A 19,424-nucleotide genomic window follows, 5' to 3' on the forward strand; every position below is an offset into this window, starting at 1 on the left:
CATGTGATACCTTCCCATCCTAAATTATTTCTAAAACATAGTTCATTGGCATGCCCTTGTTGAGCTACACTCTGATTCAACCAAATCATATGTTGAGTTTGTCTTTTTGATGTAAAAAGAATAAAAATAAAAAAAACATTTTTTAGAATTTATTTGGATGTAATTAATAACACGATTCTTAAAATAAACTTGCGGCTGTTATAAAAAGGTTTATCCTATTTTCGTTAGGATGTATATTTTGAAATGGAATAAGGAGAACCTTATACTGAAAGAGGTCCGCGGATGGGTCGTCGGTTGTGATGTCATAAATGAAATAATAATGCACACTTTGCTAATAACAGATTGGAAACCCCATCAATAATTCAAGAATTTGAGACCTTGCTCTTCGCAGATAAACAGGGAAGTGAGATGTCCACTTCATAGTTTTTATCACTTACTGCATATATAACAATTTTGCTATTTTCTTAGATCTTTAATGCTCCATTATTGCCCTCGGAAGTATAATATGATGCTGGTATGTCCATTCTCAATCCGTTGGTGACCTTGAAGGGAAAAATAGACAAGTCAGTCCATTGCGTCCAATCATCCATCCAAGCTGATAAAGAATCAGGGTGGTGCATCTTGTTTGTAGCTTATTATACACTGGCTCACTGCATGATAGTTGGGCTCCATATTTGTATAAAACCCTGCTAGTGGCTGTGAGGTTGGCACAATCAAAGAAGGATTAAGGAAGCCTGCAGCTGGCAGAGGAAGAGCAGTGGGGACTGGTGAGGAAAGAATGGAGGAGGCAGCTCTTGTTGTGAAGATGCTTTGCTCCGTGTTGGTTGTGGGGGTGTTCTGCATATTCCTTCATCTCTACAATCTTATGTGGGTAAGGCCGGAAAGGCTGAGGGGAAAGCTGAGGAGGCAAGGCATCCGAGGGCCTCCGCCTTCATTTATATACGGGAATGTCCCTGAGATGCAGAAAATTCAATTGTTGATGGCGATGAAGCCTCCCAACCATGCTCAGATTGTGGCCCATGATTACACTTCTACCCTCTTCCCCTACTTCGAGCAATGGAGAAAAGCATACGGTACAATGCCCTTTCCCTTCATCTTTTCTTTTTCCTTCACCGTTTTCCAAAACTGTATTTTTCTCTTCTTATGTGCTGCTGCTGTCGTGTCTCCACTTTGAAGCTACAACTTGCAGATAAATTGTTTTATATTCCATCCCTCCGACCAGCTTTACCACTGTACCATTCACCTCTCCTTGAACTTGATAAGATATTTTCTGGTTTTCTGATTTTAAAAACGAACTTATAAAAGCTATTTGACATTTAAAAAAAAAATGATTTATTAGAATAACTTTTTTTTGTCACCATAATTTTAAGAGTTTAATTCATGCATTTTCTGTAACACATTTTCGTAGAGTATTTTTATTTTTATTTATTTTTTAATATTATTGTTTTGATAGCAACATTATTTGAGTCTTGTTTGATAAAAGAACATACAATAGCTTTTTAACTTAAAAACATCTTTTACAAAATTCTAATTTATTGACTTTTTTTCTTCTTCTTCTAAATAAAATTAAAAAATTATTAGAAACAAGAAAAATAAGTAATATATATATATGACATTTTTTTTTATAATGAATAACCAATTTTTTATATTTTAAAAATTATTAAATCTGTTTTAAAAAAAATAATTCTTAAAGTTTATTTTACATTATATATATTATTTTATTTTTATTTTTTTTTAAAGTGAGAGTGCTATAATTACAAAAGGAATAAGGGAAACAAACTGAAGGTTGAAATCATGGAATTAGTTGGATGGGCAGCCAAGTTTGGGGGTACAACTTCTATGATGTGTGGTTGAAAGTCTAGTGAACGAGGGCAAGGCGGTGAAGCCGAGTCAGATAGGCCCTACTGGGCTTCCGAACGAGTGGAGTCTCTCAACCAAAATCTTCTCACGCTTCCCATTACATTCAGTTAGGTCTACGGAATCAGTAGATATCGATTATATCTCTATCCTATTATTTAGAATTATAATTTGCCCTTAAAACAACTCTTAATTTGAGTTAGGTTTATTAAATTTGTAATTTGCACCATAATTCTTAGCTGAGAGCCTGAGACCGAAGGAATGAAAGAAAAAGGAAAAGAAAAAATAGATGAATAAATAAAGGAGGGCCTTAGGTGAGAAGACTGAGAAGTGAGATGAGAACGTGTCAGGAAGTGAGTCACCTTGAAGTGATTGATTTGGGACTCCCACTACTCATAGCTTGCAGTGACCCATTATATGTCTACAATGTCCTCTTCTTATCCATCACTTTTCAGAACGCTAGCTGGATCTGCATTTGAATTGAAAGGACAAGTTTCAGCAGTTTGGCAGTGCAAATAAAAAAAAAAAGGAAGATTAAACTGAAACCTGTCTTCGAAAAAATCTGTTATTTAATAATTTGTTTTTGAAAAAGCAGTACTTGTAAGTTATAATTCAGAGAGGCTGGAAATGTATACGATGGGTGTAGGTCCTGTATACACGTATTCAACTGGGAATAGGCAACATTTGTACGTGAACCATCCGGAAATGGTGAAGGAAATGAATCAGAGTACGAGCTTGGAGTTGGGAAAGCCTTCTTATGTGACCAAGACTCTTGCACCAATGCTTGGTAATGGCATTCTCAGGTCCAATGGCAATACTTGGGCTCACCAGAGGAGGATCGTTGCACCCGAGTTCTTCATGGACAAGGTCAAGGTAACCTTACTTACCAATACTTGATTTACTTCTTACTTCTATCCTGTATGGAGAGATGAAGATGGAATGGGCAGAATGAAGGTCCGCCGGGTCCTCCACCCAAAGATGTAGCCAAATTGGCTAGGTTGGATGGCTGGTTACAATGATTGCTGCCCAGACCGACCATGTGAATATTTGTGTACCCCCACTAACATTGAACTGGTTGGCAGGGGATGGTGGGACTCATGCTGGAGTCAGCACAGCCACTGCTGACGAAATGGGAGGACTGCATTCAAGCACATGGTGGAGTCTCAGCGGATGTGATGGTGAATGAGGATTTGAGAAGCGCCTCAGCAGATGTCATCTCAAGGGTTTGCTTCGGAAGCAGTTATGGTAAAGGCAAACAGATTTTCTCCAAGCTCAGGTCTCTTCAACAACTCATTACCAACCAGGCTTTCCTTTTCGGTGTTCCCAGTTTCAGGTATGCCCATCGTTTGATCATATTGATTTCTTACATGGAGAACCACCTTTTCAATGGACGTTCACATTTTAGATACTACCATGGCAGATTTCTCTGGGCCAACAAGCAAAAGGAGCTAAAAAACTTGGAGAGAGAGGTAGAATCATTGATATGGAAAGCAGTAAAAGAGCGAGAACAAGAATGCTTAGAGACATCGACCCTATCATCTGACAAAGATCTGATGCAACTGCTACTGGAGAGTGCCATCAATGATCCAAATTTGGGCCAGGCCTCGTCCAAGCGTTTTATAGTTGATAATTGCAAAAGCATATACTTTGCAGGGCATGAGTCTACTGCTGTTGCTGCCTCCTGGTGCTTGATGCTATTGGCTTTACATCCAGATTGGCAAGCTCGAATTCGGGCAGAGATAGCCGAGGTTTGCGGGGATAACATGCCAGATGCAGATTCAATCACCAAGATGAAATGGGTAGTGTTTTGCTGTCTCCATTTTAATATAAGTACATATAGTAATGAGTAATGAGCAAGCAAAGGTGAGATGAAGTATAACTTCCCATGGTGAATACTGATGCAGATGACTATGGTGATTCAAGAAACCCTGCGGCTGTATCCACCGGCAGCATTCGTGTCAAGGGAAGCGCTGGAGGAAATCCAAGTGGGTAATTTCATTGTCCCAAAGGGTGTATGCATATGGACCTTGATTCCAACTCTGCACCGGGATACGGATATCTGGGGGCCAGATGCCAACCAGTTCAAACCAGAGAGGTTTGAAAATGGGGTCTCTAAAGCTTGCAAATTTCCCCAAGCCTACATTCCATTTGGATTGGGTCCTCGCCTATGCCTTGGTCGCAACTTTGCCATGGTCCAATTGAAGATTATCCTCTCCCTCATCATCTCCAAATTTACATTCACATTGTCGCCTACATATCGCCATTTTCCTGTCTACAGAATGATTGTAGAACCTGGTGATGGTGTACATATCCGTATTCGAAAGATCTGACCATGCAATGCCCCAACTCATCTGAACACCCCTTTGGTTCTTGTTTATGTATAAAGCTCATATATAAACTTAGTATTGCAAAGAGTGTCAATGGAATGTTTCCATTTGCACAATAAATGGCTTCTGCTACCGTAACAAGTGGTACCAAAACTAGATTATGGGTTCAAGTCCGGAGAGTCGTATGTGGGGAGTGGTGTTGTTAGGCGTGCAACAATGGTCCTCACAAAAGAAAATAATGGTTGAAAAATGGTTTTGGATGGATGCGTAAAGCCGAAGAACCAACGGGTAGGATGTGATAGTATTGGGGGATTGTCATGCATACAACAATGCTGTTCACAGAGAAAATGAGTGTTAAAAAATGAGATGTGTAAGGTTGGAGTTGGTTAGATCCCGTTACAAGTCTTGGAATGAGTTAAGACCTTGAGACGAGTCATGAGTGTGCAATGGAACAAATAACAATCAAGCCCAAACTTTGGATTATTAAGCCTTTATCACAAGAGTGTAAGAGGATGACTGATGACATCAAACCACTCAAGAAGTAACATGAAGCCTTATATTCAAGTGGGATTGCATTGGAAAGTCTGGGTGCTAGGGCCTTACAACAGGATTCCTGATTACTTCTCATGCCAATCACATTGTCAACCTCCCTTTACAGCTTTCTAAATTATTCCCACAAGAAGAAACTTAATGCAGTTCTTATGCATTCATCCGTGACAATTGGTCCATCAGAGGTAAATAATAATTTTGTTGTGTGATTAATGGGTTATAAAATATAAACCAAAATGGAGTATAAATTACGTTATTTGGAAACTTTATATGACTTCCAAATCTTTCACTCTTGAATTGGAAAGAAAATTGAACAAAAAACTGTTTTAAAGCACAGTTTTTAGTTTTTACATAAAAAAAAAAAAAAAAAACCCTTACATTCCTTACTCCACAATGTTCAAAATTTAAATTATAAGAATGTCATCTATTTATTAGAAAATGAGTTTTTTTTACAACATTTTTAAAAGCAATTAATGAAAACAGTTTTTGCTTCAATTTTTTTTTTTTATGGATAAAATTATACATAAGAATTTAAATATAAAAATTTTAGATTTAATTTTTTTTATTAAGGTACTATATATATATATATATATATATATATGTCAAAATTTATTCTGAAATCTAAATTTAAAAGAAAAAAGAAAAAAAAAACTATTTTCTAATGCCAAATATTGTAATTGCTATTATGTTGAATATTAATTTCACTCGAAAAAGGAAAAATCGTAAAAGCGTAGGGGTGCAGTTTGGTTGGAAAAGGATTTGTTATCCTTGTTATCCTTGGGAAGGAAAGTGGGATGGCGGTTGCTCCGGCCACAGTCCAGCGCTTTGCGGACAAATTAAAATGGGGGGCAAGCAGAAAAAGAAGCAACGGCCCAATAGCAGCAGCAGCTGGCGGAGCGCGTAAGCCTCCGCTGCCTCCTATATTCATATCCACAAACCCATCTCACATAAATCTACACGAACTCAGAGACCTCTACAGCTCCTCCAATATCTCATGCCATCGTTTCCCCAATGTGGATGCCGACGGCCGTGTTGAGCCCGTCGACATCCACAAGCTCAGGATTGCTCTCCGCCACAGTTCCGTTGTCGTCTCCGTCTTCTGCAGACCTTACGATAACGATGATTGTACCGCCAAATCATCCCCCATGATGGGGCTGGGAGATATACTTCAGCGGGCGATCCCGGTGACGCCATCCAATGGCCAGTTGGTGGGCTTTGGCCGAGCCGTTTCTGATCAGGGATTGACGGCCTCAATCTACGACATTATGGTAGGTACTAGATGTTCCCCGCCCCTTTCATTTCAATCCCAAATCTCAAATTGGGCATCTCAAAATTTGGGATTTTATCTTCTATCTTTGAATTTCAGTGCTGCTACCCACTTAAGTTGAGAATTCCTTAGAAAGATGGATGTCGACGCTCCTTTGGAAATGAATTATTCACATGAATCATTGACTTTAGCTTCTTGTTTCCCATATTTATAATACCTATCTTAGTATTATTGGCTGTTTGTGCTCTACTTTTCAGGTTATGCCTTCACTGCGGAGAATGGGAATTGGCAGAATGATAGTTAAGAGGATTGTAAGGTTTGTGGTTTATTCCCAAAAATTGTGTTATAACCCTAGAGGCACCTTAAAATGCAGCAGACTACATTATTTGATGTTTTCTGGGTCTTAATTGATAATGTTATAGATAGACCTAAAGAAACATGGTAGTGTTATAGATGGTCTTATTGTTAGTTTTCTGAGTGCTAACTATTGGTGTGATCAATGCTCCTATCATCAGTTTCATGCAGCCATTAAAATCATATATTGGATTGATAGAGGTTTTCCTTTCTGGTTTTATGAGCTGCTCAGATATTTTCATTGCCCTGATCCTAATCATTCAACACTTCTGAATTTTCTGTTGCTGCTGCCAGAATACTCACAAGTAGAGACATTTTTGATATAGCGGCCCTCTGTGCAGAGAATGAGAGGTAAATACACTAATCCTGCTAGGAACTGGTGGTTAACCACAATACTTCCATGAAAATTTTCTTATTTCCCCGTAATATCCATGTACCGTTTTAAAACTCATCCAAACCCCAACTTCCGAAGCTCCCACCAAGCTGATTTATAATGCATGCCTGTAGAAATAATCACATTAACACACACATGCACTCCAACTAAAGCTCTCTAAGCATGGGCCTCGTTAATGGTCATTTCTTCCCCTGAAACGCTCAATAGCCTCCTCTAAGCCCTTACCTCCCCAGCCCCAACCCAAGAGATAAAAAGGTAAAGGAGGGATAAAAATGGACCATTTTATGGTTATGGAATTTATGTCTGAGGAATGTTAAATACCCCACTTTTTTAAAAAATAAAAATAAATAAAAGAGCATTGTTAAGCCCATGCACCTGTCTCTCTATACATCCACCAATTTTCCTTTTTTTTTTTTTAAAAAAAAAAAATTATATGTGAAAGGACGAATTGCTCTCTTCTTCAACCTGAAAACATTCACCCATCCTGAACTCTAATTTCATTCTTCTCCTCTTTTCCTCCCTTTTCCTTCCTTTTTTTCCCCTTCTCTTCCCTTGCATCTTCATCCTTAAAACTTGGTTTTTTTTTTTCTAACACTAAGATAAAATAAAAGGAAAAAAGAAGAAAAAGATGAAGGAAAGGAGAAGGAAATGAAGGAAGAGAAGAAGAGAAAATGGAAAAGAAAGGGGTTAGGGTTTTGTAGGGGTGGGAGGTTGAAGAGGAGGGTATTTGGGGTATTTTATATGTATATTTCATTTTGAAAAAACGAAAATTTGATGAATGTAGAGAGAGTTTTGGTGGATGCAATTAAAATTTCTCACAAATAAATGAAAATTTAAGTGTGAAAGGATAAAAATGCTCTATTCTTCTTCATCCCATCCCAACCAAAACTTAATGGTACCTCCATTTTCCTCTTTAATTTTCTTTCCTTTTCTTCCTCCCATACCTTTTTTTTTTCTCTTCCCCTTCATCTTCTTCCTCAAAATTTCTTTTTTATTTTTTCAATAGAAGCAAAAAGAGAGAGAGAGAACACAACAGCAGCCCACAGCACCTAGTTTTTTTTATAGCTTTAGTTATAAAAATAACATAGAAATTTTGAGTAAGAAGATGAAAGGGAAGAGAAGGAAATAAAGGAAGAAGGAAAATGAAAGAAAGAAGAGAAAAAAGAGAGTGAAAAAGGGGAGGTGGGGTTAGGATTTTATAACTAAAAAATAAAATATAATGTTTAAGAAGAGGGCAATTTTGCCCTCTTATACTTAAGTTTTATTTGAAAAAGATAATTTTTTATTTTTTGATAAGTAAAGAATAGTATTTGTATTAAAAAGGGGCACTAAAATAGCAGCCCATGAAATACGAGAAAGATACACTCACCCCCTTACAGCTGAAATAAAAACTATCCAAAATGATATACAAGAGACAACTCCTCTCTCAAAAGGAGCCCATCCAATCAATGAAATCTATTAACGTCGAAGTGAGGGGAGAGATTTTAAGTGGGGGTATTTAACTTTTCTGTTTTTGTCCCCACAATTTGCACTCAACTAAAGAATTTTGGGCACCTGATTTAGTCAATAGATTTCTACAGATTCCTTGGTGTAAGCTGAGAGTGAAAGTTTTAGGCTCCTGGAGAACTTACCTTTGACTTATGGAATGGTTGGCATCCCTTGGTCAGGCTGTTATTTGACAATTGTGCTGGCAAGGATAGTAGATGTTTTCAATATGCCATTGGATTCCTCTCATGTCATGGTAACATGGTTGATAAGCAGAGGGACTGAAAATTTTCATTATGACCTTACTAGATACAGCTGATCCTAAGGCTTTGTTAAGTTGTATGCCGTTACCAAATATTTCTATTAAGCAACAAAAAACTTAATTGCTAATTGTGATTCCCTGAAATTTCTATCAGGCTGTTCTTCCAAGCATGTGGGTTTGGAGATGACATCCTGGGCTCCACCACAATGATGTATACAAGGATGGTTTCAAGCTACCCGGCAAGTGATCAGATGGTCAAATGTGCTGGCCGTAGGGTGTTGCTAGCTCCGTCATTGAGGCAGCCCTTTGCAAGTTAAATACCAAAATTGTCAGTTGTAGCTGCACCATATCTTGTTCAGTTGAAGCATTTTTATGCAAACATGGGATGCTTATCAGCTAAGAATGGGGTTTGGATTTTGATGTCCTGTGTAACAGAAAAAACCAGTACTAAAATCAAACAATGTTGTAGAAAGGAAGAAGGAAGCAATAGTTGAACAGGGAAAGATGAATGGGAAGAGAAGGAATAAAGAAGGAAGCAGAAAACTAGATTGTACCAGAATTGGAATCTGTGAATATTTTAGATGTTGTTGTACTGTAAACATTTGTATTAGTTGTTGAAGCCTAGAATTTGCATGCATTTCTACCCAAGTTACCAACATGTTACATTGTGTGCTATCTAATCGATAGATTCCTGTCCACCTGTGAGGCACTACAAACCAATGGCAGGGGAAAAAGTCAGCAAAAGCTTACCTCTTAACAGCGCTAAAGTCATCGAGGATTTCCTTGCTATTAAAGTAAAGTAGCCTTATAATTGATTGAAAACAGATTCACTTTTCTTCTTCCCATCTATATCCGCTTTGTTAAAAGAAGAACCTTTCACAGGACAAATTCTCCCATCGCTTCCTGGGTCTTTTTCACCAGAGGAACTCGCCTACAATGGGGAAAATCTGGATTGAAGTTTGCCTGATTTCAGCACGGGGTCTCCAGCGTTCATCGCTGTGGAAGCTCCAGTGGTTTGCAGTAGGGTGGGTTGATCCTAACAACAAATATTGCACCAAGATTGATGCTTCTGGGAATGCAAACCCAGTTTGGAAAACCAAGTTCTCAACCTTGGTTGATGACTCTGAATCGAAGTTCCAAGATCTGGCACTATATGTTGAAGTTTACAGTAGAGAGCCCATTTTCCTCAGAGAAAAGCTTCAAGGGACAGCAACTGTTAACTTAAAAGAATTTCTGGCCAAGCATATTAAGAATTCTGAGGCTTCAAAGCCAGGGACTCAAGATGTAGGCAGCTTTCAGTTGCGGAAAAGGAAATCCAGCAAACCTCATGGATTTGTTGATATTTCAATTAGGATTTCAGAGGAGAGGGAAGAGCCAGATTCTTACTCAGGTATTCATACTCATGACGCATGCTGAACTCTTCTCGGTTTTCCTTATTGTTCTCTTGATAAGTAAAATAGTCTATTTGATCCTTCACACAGTACTAGGTTTAAACCACGCCTAAACTCCCTGCTGGTATCCTAAATTTTGTTTTGTAGGTAAAGAGGAAGGGTTTGAGCTTATGGATCACAGCAGTGGCATCACCTTGGCTCCTGCAGATGCTTCAACCCAGGCTTACCCTCCACAAAGGCCTCTGGCGCCCCTTGGCCAGCCACAAAATCCTCCACAGACAAATTTCCCATATTCCCATCCCATGCCATTCCCTACAAACAATTCCAATCCAGCTCTGGGTGGACCAAGCTACCCATCTGCAGGTGGAACAAGCTATCCTCCCCCACGAAGTCCTCCACCTCCACCTCCACCCCCACCTTCTAATGTTGGCTACATCCCCACTTTTCTCCCCAGAACGGATCATCTGCCAGGGACTTACGTAAACATGCCACCATCAGGATCCGGCGCTGGAAGCAGTCGTGGACCTGGTTTTGGAATGGGGGTGGGTGCTGGAGCATTAGCTGCTGGTGCTGTGATCTTTGGGGATGATTTCATGTCAGGATTTGATTTTCCTACAGGCTTGCAGGATGCTAGTCTTACCATATCCACTGATCCTCTGTTCTGAGAGGACTTGATACTTTTTTACATGTGTTGTAATGCAATAAGGATCATATTAGATTTCGCTCTCAAGTTGAAAGCCAAATTGTGGGTCATGGAAGCACGGGTTTTGTAAGGTCTATATGCGGATGCTATCCCAGATATGCTGCAAAAGCAGAAAATTAGAAGCAAAGACAATTGAATTATTACTATAAGGTATTTTTAATATCTTTCACAATTGGTTAATTGTAATAGTCAGTTACAAACATTTTCAGATTGACAAAAAGAAGCTAATCTTCCTTCACAAACCTCGTCACCTACTGGAAAGAGATCCTACATTCTGTAAGCCTTTTCATCATCGAAGCTACAAACATTCTCTCTGCAAAGGTGTGTTTACGTATGTGTCAGATTTGATCCTTCCTCATCTCACCCACCAATCTGCTTTAAATAGAAGTAGAAGGGGGATATAAATCGTGGTGCAGATTTCAAGTTGCTGCTATGCTGCTTCTCTGAACGACCAAAACATTTTGCAAGAATATTCTCAGTGAGGATACCTATAATAATAATCATAAAAAAAAAAAAAAAAAAACCTCAACTGAGACCTCTTTTACCTGTTCTTTGTTGGTTTCAATATACACTTCAACTTGCTCCTTGCATACCTTGCTTCTCTGGACCACTAAAAACTTTTTGCAGAAACTTCTCAACAATTGTAAGAAACTCCTCCACCCTTTCTTCGTGGGGCAAGTGACCACAATGCTTGATAACTTCAAAGCAAGATCCTGGAATGGCCCGCGACAGTCTCTCAGCATTCCAAGAGGGGACAAGTCGGTCATTGTCACCCGTGATAATGAGGACTGGGTTTCATTCAAGCATGAAAATAAAAATCATCATCACAAACTTGTCCCTAATAAATTTGATCTTATTCGTGAGTTGTTATAAAGGTAGACAAATCTCTTGCTCAATCCATAAGGCGGACTTGACAAATAAATTGTAATGGTCCAATTTAATAGAAACTATTTGTTAAACATGCACCATTTGGACCGAATCAACTGCATGGTAGAAAGGTGTAGCCTGAAAGTTGGACCAAGGCTGATTGAAGAATCCTGATCCACTAACATCCTTTTTGCTGCGGCCAACTTTTTGTTTTAGATTTTCTTCCTTTTGTTCACTTTTTTCTGTCCCAATGTAGCCTTGACAAAATTTAGATCAGAGGCTCAACTGCCTCATTGGATGAATTCAGATGACTAAGATGCACTAAGCCCTATCCCAGCTTGGCTACTGCCAAGTTAGCTTATCCATTGCCACCACTGGTAACGATTTTTCATTCCTGATTGGACTTCTCTTGCAGTCTAATTCTAGGCTTTTATCTTTCTAATTGAAAATTTTCACACAAGGATTTTCCTCTTTTAATGCATTCATTTGGTTAGAACCTTGGAAGTACTTTTCTTCATTTTGGGATGAAAGAATTACATTTTGATTATTGACTTAAAAAAGTACTTACAACATACTAAACAAACAATTCTTTAAGTGTGCAAGAAAGTGTAGAGTTCATAATTACCAGGACATGAGATCTCATCGAGCCTTTTTACGAGGGGTAGCTTTGATTCAGATGTAGAATCTGTAAGCATCGCTGCTGTGTATTCCACCAGAGCCCTGTCCCAGCCCTTAGTCCTCAATGGCTGCATTTCATAGAAACATTGAGGCAAACATGATCTAGGAAATAATAAATTGACATCATCTATCCTACCTCAAAACCACTTATCGCATTCTACCTAAACAAAACTGGAAAAAAAAAAAAAAAAAGGAAAAGAAAAAGACAAGAGACATATATAAAGATAAATCACCTTCGTGTAACCATATAGGACATGGTCAGTGATTTGACTTGAATCATGCCATGCATTTCGAATGGCAGCTATACCAAATCTATCAATAATCATCCTCACCTGAGAAGCATATAGGAAGCTGCTGTTAGATATGCAATGCAGATAACAACCAAGACTGCATCATAGATTATGTTTTGTCCAACAAAAACATCTGACATGGACAATCAGACAATGTTTGATCAAGCAGATTTATTGTCATCTTTCAATCAAATGCATTTTTACTTTACCCTTGTTAACCAAAATCCTAAGAAAAGGTGACTTTTTTTGTCCTAATCCAAGTAGCATGAATAAGGTATTGTTGAGTTGAGCTACAAGTAGTTCAACCTACTGTTCAATTCTGTAGTCCTTTCCAAAGAGAAATGTTGATCATTCTGTTACAATAAATTTTGCAATAGTTAAAGGGTGTGTGGTCAAAACTTGCAACAGTTGTTTGAAATTTCCCAGGAGTGGTATAAGTTGATTGATATTTTGATTGTATGGACTGAAACACTAATTGGAAATAACTCAAATCGAATTATAGAACCGTTCAGAAAGAAATTTTTTACCAGCATTACAGCAAAAGCAGAGCGCAGGATTGCAGATAATGCCTTCTTATACAAAGAGTTGAGCATATTTGCTGTCCTTTTCATCATTTGTGCTATTGCTCGGACAATGTATTTAGAGAACTTCGACAAAATCTTGCAAACCCTGATAAATGGATTCTCATGAATATTCGAATTTGAGCTACCTTCTTGGATCTGGTCATCTCTTCCCAACTGATTTCCTTCAACTTTCAGCAACCTATTTCCTTTAGTAACCTTGCACACAGAAAGTGGGGCAAGAATTGCTGGGGCAACAAGGATCAGAGCAGCAACACGTTCAGGAGCTTCGAAATATGAATTAACTGCTACAATAGAACCAGCTGAATGCCTGGCATCTCATTTTTTTCCCAACAGTTAAGACAGATTTCTGCTTTCAGAAAGAGACATAGGAGAAGAGGAGGAAAACTCCCCACTAACTTGATTTTAAGATCATCAAAAGGCACCAAGTACAGTTTAATTTTAATGGGAATAAAATAAGTAAAAAGGGTCCTTTACAAGGAATGCCAACCATATTGCACAATGACAGGAGTAGGGCACTTATGTTGCTATTTTCCTTTCCTTCAACCAATGAGCATCACAACCATTCCATTTTTCTCCCTTTTTCCAAAACACTGAATGGAAGCTCTGATAAATCTAAAGACTTAAGCAAGACCATGTGTTTTGGTGACACAATCTGATTTACCCATTATTTAGAGTTCAAGGATGATCAAACAAACAATTTGCAAATGCAAGCTGCACCCAAAATTCAAAGGGCCTAACCAAATTTTACTAATCATCCATCCAGAGAATGCTTCAGAAATTGGAATGAGGAAAAATTGCAAGTCAAATGTTGGGCTTAAATTTGAAAGTTTTATGAGGCTATCTTCTACTAATAAGATCTCCTAAGTGGGAACTGCCAAAAGATTTTTACTGCTCCGGCTCTCTGCTATAAGAGGTACTGAAATCCGCATTCCTATCTAAAAAGGCTGATGGCATTAATAGTCTGCTCTCAGATGAGAAAAATCCAATCAACAAAACAACAATTTAAGATAAGAAACGTACATACCCCACTAAAATTGCCTTGTCAGCTGCTAATAAGTCAATGAAGCCCAAGGTTGCGAGCACAGAAAATGCCATGGAGTATGGATTCAATGGCCTTGTATCCTGATAACTAGGAGAAGACTGCTCCAAAAAATTCACCCTTGATGTCAACCCAAAGGCTGGTCTATCAAAGGCAAGGACTTTTGAACCAGTGACTTGTGCCAAAGGCTTCATAACTCGATTCCACGAGAAAACAGAGGCTCCAAAGCCGTGCAACAAAATCATAGGAAAACCAATTATTTTAGTTTGGTTGGCAAGTTGAGAAGGAGCTTGATTCTCTAATGGGTTGTGTGCTTGTGGGTCTGCATCACATACCTTGTGGTGTATCGTAACCCCTTTAAACTCACAAAAACAACTGTCTGGATCAGCCAAAAGTGTTGGATCCAGTAACTCATCCTGATCTATTCCAGCAATTCTCCGTCTTTTCTGCTTCGTTTTTGCATCCACCCATTGCCCTGGAAGTTTCAAATGATTACAGAAAAGAACTCTATAACTACTAAAAAAAACCCAGAAAGTCCCCAAATATTTGAGATGGGTGGGGAATATGTTACCGTAATAATCCGCAGCGGAGGAGGCGGAAGCAGCTTGAAGGAGGGCGTGCTTGGGCGTGGAGTGCAGGAGAAAGATTTTGCTTTCCGCAACTTCTGAGAACAGTTGATGAGGGAAGTTGTTGACATGGAAGACCTGAGACGCAAGCTGAACCACCCCACTCATACTATCACTCTCTCCTCCAATCTAAAACATGAATTTTGCTCTGGGATCCTAATTAAATACCCACTACCCAGTGGGCCATTCCTTTCATATTTTTTTTTCCTTTTTTGTATTTATCGTTTTTTTTTGGGTTGGTCAAATATTATGTAGTAATGGGCATTGGACGCCCAAGCCTACCAGGAAGAGGAACGAGTGTGTAGGGGGAGAAGGCGAAAGCAAGGGTTTTGTAAATTGTGAGGCATCAACAATGGAAGCTCTGGTATGCAGAAAGGTGGGTGATCCGACCTTATCAGATGAAACTTCCCCAATCAGCGTCTCTGCTAGTCACCTAATACCGTCTCTGAATTCTCCCACTGCGGTGAGAGTAAGGGTGAGGGCTACCAGCCTCAACTATGCCAATTACCTCCAGATCCTTGGCAAGTACCAAGAGAAGCCACCCCACCCCTTCATCCCCGGCTCTGATTACTCCGGCATCGTCGAGTCTGTGGGACCCAGTGTTTCTATGTTCAAGATTGGCGACACCGTTTGTTCCGTTGCTGCCCTAGGCTCCTTTGCTCAATACATTGTTGTCGATGAGACCGAACTGTGAGTTGTCTTCCACTTTCAGTTTCAGTCTTTTTCTTTTTTTTCTTTCCGCTTCCATATCCCCAATCTGGGAAATTATTTTCTAGGTTTCGAGTGCCTGATGGATGCGACCTCGTTGCCGCTGCAGCACTTCCTGTTGCATTCGGGACCTCGCATGTAGCTCTTGTTCACAGAGCTCAATTGACCTCTGCTCAGGTGCCATCTCAACTCCAGGATACACCTCTTCTCAACTGCTCACATAAAGCCTTTAAAAACGTTTTCCATTATCCTATGCTTTGATAATAAACAATGGAATAGGCTGTGGAAAGCTTTCCCTCAACCTAATTTCGGGTGTGTTTCCAAATTCTAGGTTTTATTGGTTCTAGGTGCGGCTGGGGGAGTTGGGCTTGCAGCTGTCCAGATTGGAAAGGTTTGTGGTGCCACAGTGATTGCTGTTGCTAGGTACTAGTTCTTGTGTAGAGCAGTTCAGTGGTCTTGATTCATTCTTTTATTAGTCCTCTTCTTGCATGCACTATTTGCAGAGACTTAACTTGGGTTTGAATTGTATTTCTGAATTGCAGGGGAGCTGGAAAGGTTCAAATTTTGAAGTCATTGGGTGTGGATCATGTGGTGGACTCGAGCATCGAAAATGTCACTGAAAGCGTGAAGAACTTCCTGAAGGCAAAAAAGCTCAAAGGGGTTGATGTTTTGTATGATCCAGTTGGAGGCAAGCTTACAAAAGAAACAATGAAGCTTTTGAACTGGGGAGCACACATTTTGGTCATAGGATTTGCAAGCGGAGAAGTCCCTGTTATCCCTGCGAATATTGCTCTTGTTAAGGTACGCCAGGTGATTCTTTGAAGTTTTGGGCAATGTAATTGTATTATTAAGCTTATTTAGATTCATGGGAAATTGCTTGATAATTGTTAGTTGTCTAAAATTTACCATTACTTAGAAAAGCGAAGTTCCTTGCTTAAGATTTTGATATGCATTAAGAGGATTGAATTGATATATCTTTGGAGGATTTGAAGATTGGAGTTTTTTGGTTTGTTTTTTATTTATTTATTTTTGGAAAGATTGTGCATTTCCTCTTCTTTATAATGAAAATTCATGGAGAAAGGAAGAAGGGATTTAATCGTACACATAAATTGTACCCTGATGATGGGGAACACTAAGGTGAGGACACAAAATAATTGCACACTCATTATTAGAGTGGTGTTTCTAGGCTAGCAAACCACCTTGCTTGCTTACAGAAGGATGTTACAATTATACCAAATTGTCTAGCAGTGTTTCTGAGCTACTTTTAAATATTGTCTGGAATAGAAGAACTATTTAGTTTTTCTCTATTGGTGGGGTGAAGTAGGTTCTTAAACAGCCCAAAAGAAATGGGTTATCCTTTTTGGAAGCATTCAACCCACAGATAAGTCATCCCTACTTAGTTTCAAATCTTCGTTGGTGTTATGTGGATTGTTTCCTTAGAAAAAAAGGGTACACACCAACAATGACTAGGTTTTATCCATTGATCATTCAATACAACATGGTCTATGTAATTACTCTAGTAGTGTTACTAACGATGTTATTCCTAACTTCTCTGCAAGACCTCCCTGGAAAATGATGGATGATGGAGCCTTTTGGATTTTTGAGATAATTTTGCAAGTTTGGTGTATCATTTAGATTAAGCTTTTTCCATTATGCATTATATCAATGCAGATGGAGAAATCAGAGATGGTTCACACTCAAAAAGATTAGTTTTTTGGATATAATGCCTAGTGGTGTGGCAAAAATCTAGAGTTCATGTGGATTTCAAATAAAGCAACCATTTGGAAAAATACTAAATTATGCTATAAAGTTTGTAGGGTAGGATCTCTGGTTAAAAGCAATCAAAGGTTGTAGGAAAGAATGAGTGCATTACATGGTCCAATTTGTCTGTTGATTTTTTAATTCAATGAGATGGATCATGGAAAAGAAAATTTGTACCTGCATTGAACAATTCTTGGATGAAAATCCATGAATTTCTGGAAGATAGATGAAAAGGAACATGTCCAAAATAGTGATCAAGTTGACATCTACTTTTCTACTTTAAATGGTTTATCTTTTTGACTGTTAACTTCACATGTATCATGGTTTTGTTATGTCAACTAGTCATAAAGCCAGTGGCCAGTGTATCTAGTCTTTGGGTCATGATTGGGAATAGAAATAATTATATAAATATATATATTTTGATAAACACTAATGATTGTATATATGCTTATCAGTTCTCATGAAAATTTCTTTTCATGCCAGATCTAATGCTCATTGGTTTTGATATCCTTGCATGTTTGTGGTTATCCAGAACTGGACAGTGCATGGACTTTACTGGGGTAGCTACAGGATACATCGACCAGGTGTACTTGAAGATTCAATGAAGGAGCTACTCTCTTGGTTAGCAAGAGGCTTGATTGAGATCCACATTTCTCATTCTTACAACTTGTCAGAGGTGAGGAGTTCCTTGCATTCTCTAGTTGAGGAAAGTTTGATAAAGGAAATGTCATTGTAGATGTACCCCATTAAAATAAATTTTGAGGAAATGCATTGCACAAATGCATCTTCTTTAAAGTCAATAAGATTTGAGATGGGTTTGAGACTGGGGAGAAGTATCTCCTTGGTCCTCCTTCCACTGATTACAAACATACAATACAGAGTTATCTCCACAATTCACGACTCTTCTGGTCTTCCCTGGCTGATGGTGTCCAAGCTCCTGCACCACCACCAGTTATATGTTTTCTATCACATTTGAAACTCACCCTGGGTTCATATATCATAAGAAAAGTTTATTGTTCGCTGCCTTATCTATATCTGTTGTTCCTTTTTATCATCATAAATTTTTCCACCCAAAAAATGATACCAAGTTTTATTTTCTAATTAGCATATACTATGTGTAATCTGATCTACCTAATTATTTGTTATTTACAGGCTCACTTCGCCTTTTCTGCAATTAAAGATAGGAAAGCGATTGGAAAGGTGATGATTGCTTTTGATGATCACAAAACTGTAAGATCTAAGCTTTGATATGATCAAGGTTCAGCTGGAGGTGGGTGGAGAAAGAAAGTTATCTTTTACCCCATGAATATCTGGATCTTTCTATTCTCGTAACCTCCCATCAACCCTATCAACCCTGATTATGTTATAGTTTATTAAGTACAGATTTGGGTGATGTTGGCAAGTCATGGATTTCCATGGGAATGCAAGCCATTGCAAATAATGGCAGCAGTGTATCATGCTGCTTTTGAATAAAATAATGTGTTTCAAAAGATGCAGTAAAAATTATAGCTTGTAGTGCAGATCTCGGCACTCCACCATTAAGGACAGGTGAAAAACTAAAAAAGAAAGTAGCGAATACTTGTGGATGATATATGCATTTGCCTGGTGTGTGGGATGATATTGTGCCTTTTAGTTTCTGCCATCAGGGCAAAAGAAGATTCCTTATGCGGACTTCAGTTGCAGTTCTGTTTGCCTCATAGAAGTTCTAAATTTGGTTGTCATGGTTTCAGTCCTTGCACTATGTTTATTTCATTATTAGTCTATTCAACCCTCTAAAAAATGAAGTGACCAACTGCAGATACAATCTAGTCGTTAAGTAGAGAAAAATCAGGGTGGATATGTGGAAGTAGAAGTATTTTTTTTCACATAACACTGTATTAGGTGAATCAATACACCAAGTAAAAGGGCTCTATCTCTGTTTCTTCTAGTTCCGGTGCTCCTTCAAAACCCTTTTCTAGATGACCTTCAATAAGGTGCTGCTGCTTCTCTCTCTCTCACACACATGCATCATCCTCAATAAGCTGCTTTACATTATTGGATATACAAGCTAGGATATTATATATGCATAAGAAAATTTTGCCCTAGCAATATATTCACCCGTTTAAGGAAAAATTATTAGGGTTATTTGATTAAAAGGGCCTCTCAAAACCTAATTTTTGAAATTTAACCTTCTATCCTTTTTTGGCATCATTTGGATAAAAATATCCTCATTATTTTCTTGTAAAAATAACCATTTCTTTTAAAACCTACGTGTAAATATTTAAAATTGAAAAGGGCATTTA

General features: G+C 38.5%; 5 protein-coding genes and 1 long non-coding RNA gene across 7 annotated transcripts; 4 read left to right on the forward strand and 2 right to left on the reverse strand.

The window, feature by feature from the left end:
* The first annotated feature begins 507 nt into the window (after nucleotides 1-507).
* LOC100258799 (cytochrome P450 714A1) lies at nucleotides 508-4,278 on the forward strand. Of its 2 annotated transcripts, none has more exons than XM_002266732.4 (5): nucleotides 508-1,073; nucleotides 2,504-2,730; nucleotides 2,940-3,190; nucleotides 3,278-3,656; nucleotides 3,762-4,278. In XM_002266732.4, the coding sequence occupies exons 1-5, from the start codon at nucleotides 779-781 to the stop codon at nucleotides 4,185-4,187; spliced, it is 1,578 nt and encodes a 525-aa protein (XP_002266768.1). In that variant the 5' UTR covers nucleotides 508-778; the 3' UTR covers nucleotides 4,188-4,278. The 2 variants fall into 2 exon arrangements, with proteins under 2 accessions (XP_002266768.1, XP_019080168.1); XM_019224623.2 differs by having other exon boundaries at nucleotides 552-1,073; nucleotides 2,453-2,730.
* A 1,134-nt stretch (nucleotides 4,279-5,412) lies between these two features.
* Nucleotides 5,413-9,132, forward strand: LOC100253531 (GCN5-related N-acetyltransferase 3, chloroplastic). Its single transcript, XM_002270804.5, has 4 exons — nucleotides 5,413-6,001; nucleotides 6,258-6,316; nucleotides 6,649-6,705; nucleotides 8,650-9,132. Exons 1-4 carry the CDS (start codon nucleotides 5,528-5,530, stop codon nucleotides 8,810-8,812), a joined length of 753 nt encoding a protein of 250 aa, XP_002270840.1. The 5' UTR covers nucleotides 5,413-5,527; the 3' UTR covers nucleotides 8,813-9,132.
* On the reverse strand, nucleotides 8,491-9,359 carry LOC132254973 (uncharacterized). The gene is made up of 2 exons (XR_009467450.1): nucleotides 9,246-9,359; nucleotides 8,491-8,919 (listed from the first exon to the last, which is right to left on the reverse strand). It is a non-coding gene; the product is annotated as an uncharacterized LOC132254973 (long non-coding RNA).
* On the forward strand, nucleotides 9,257-10,761 carry LOC100248425 (protein SRC2 homolog). Its single transcript, XM_002266953.5, has 2 exons — nucleotides 9,257-9,885; nucleotides 10,034-10,761. Exons 1-2 carry the CDS (start codon nucleotides 9,432-9,434, stop codon nucleotides 10,549-10,551), a joined length of 972 nt encoding a protein of 323 aa, XP_002266989.1. The 5' UTR covers nucleotides 9,257-9,431; the 3' UTR covers nucleotides 10,552-10,761.
* LOC100243301 (uncharacterized) lies at nucleotides 10,706-14,781 on the reverse strand. The gene is made up of 7 exons (XM_002266999.5): nucleotides 14,619-14,781; nucleotides 14,033-14,522; nucleotides 12,952-13,315; nucleotides 12,368-12,466; nucleotides 12,082-12,202; nucleotides 11,135-11,377; nucleotides 10,706-11,032 (listed from the first exon to the last, which is right to left on the reverse strand). Exons 1-6 carry the CDS (start codon nucleotides 14,779-14,781, stop codon nucleotides 11,163-11,165), a joined length of 1,452 nt encoding a protein of 483 aa, XP_002267035.1. The 3' UTR covers nucleotides 10,706-11,032; nucleotides 11,135-11,162.
* Nucleotides 14,782-15,025: 244 nt separating this feature from the next.
* LOC100253655 (uncharacterized) lies at nucleotides 15,026-18,632 on the forward strand. Its single transcript, XM_002267141.5, has 6 exons — nucleotides 15,026-15,363; nucleotides 15,450-15,558; nucleotides 15,713-15,804; nucleotides 15,924-16,182; nucleotides 17,675-17,818; nucleotides 18,295-18,632. Exons 1-6 carry the CDS (start codon nucleotides 15,026-15,028, stop codon nucleotides 18,388-18,390), a joined length of 1,038 nt encoding a protein of 345 aa, XP_002267177.1. The 3' UTR covers nucleotides 18,391-18,632.
* The last annotated feature ends 792 nt before the right edge of the window (nucleotides 18,633-19,424 follow it).

Source organism: Vitis vinifera, chromosome 13, assembly GCF_030704535.1.
Source record: "Vitis vinifera cultivar Pinot Noir 40024 chromosome 13, ASM3070453v1".
Classification (NCBI taxonomy): Eukaryota; Viridiplantae; Streptophyta; class Magnoliopsida; order Vitales; family Vitaceae; genus Vitis; species Vitis vinifera.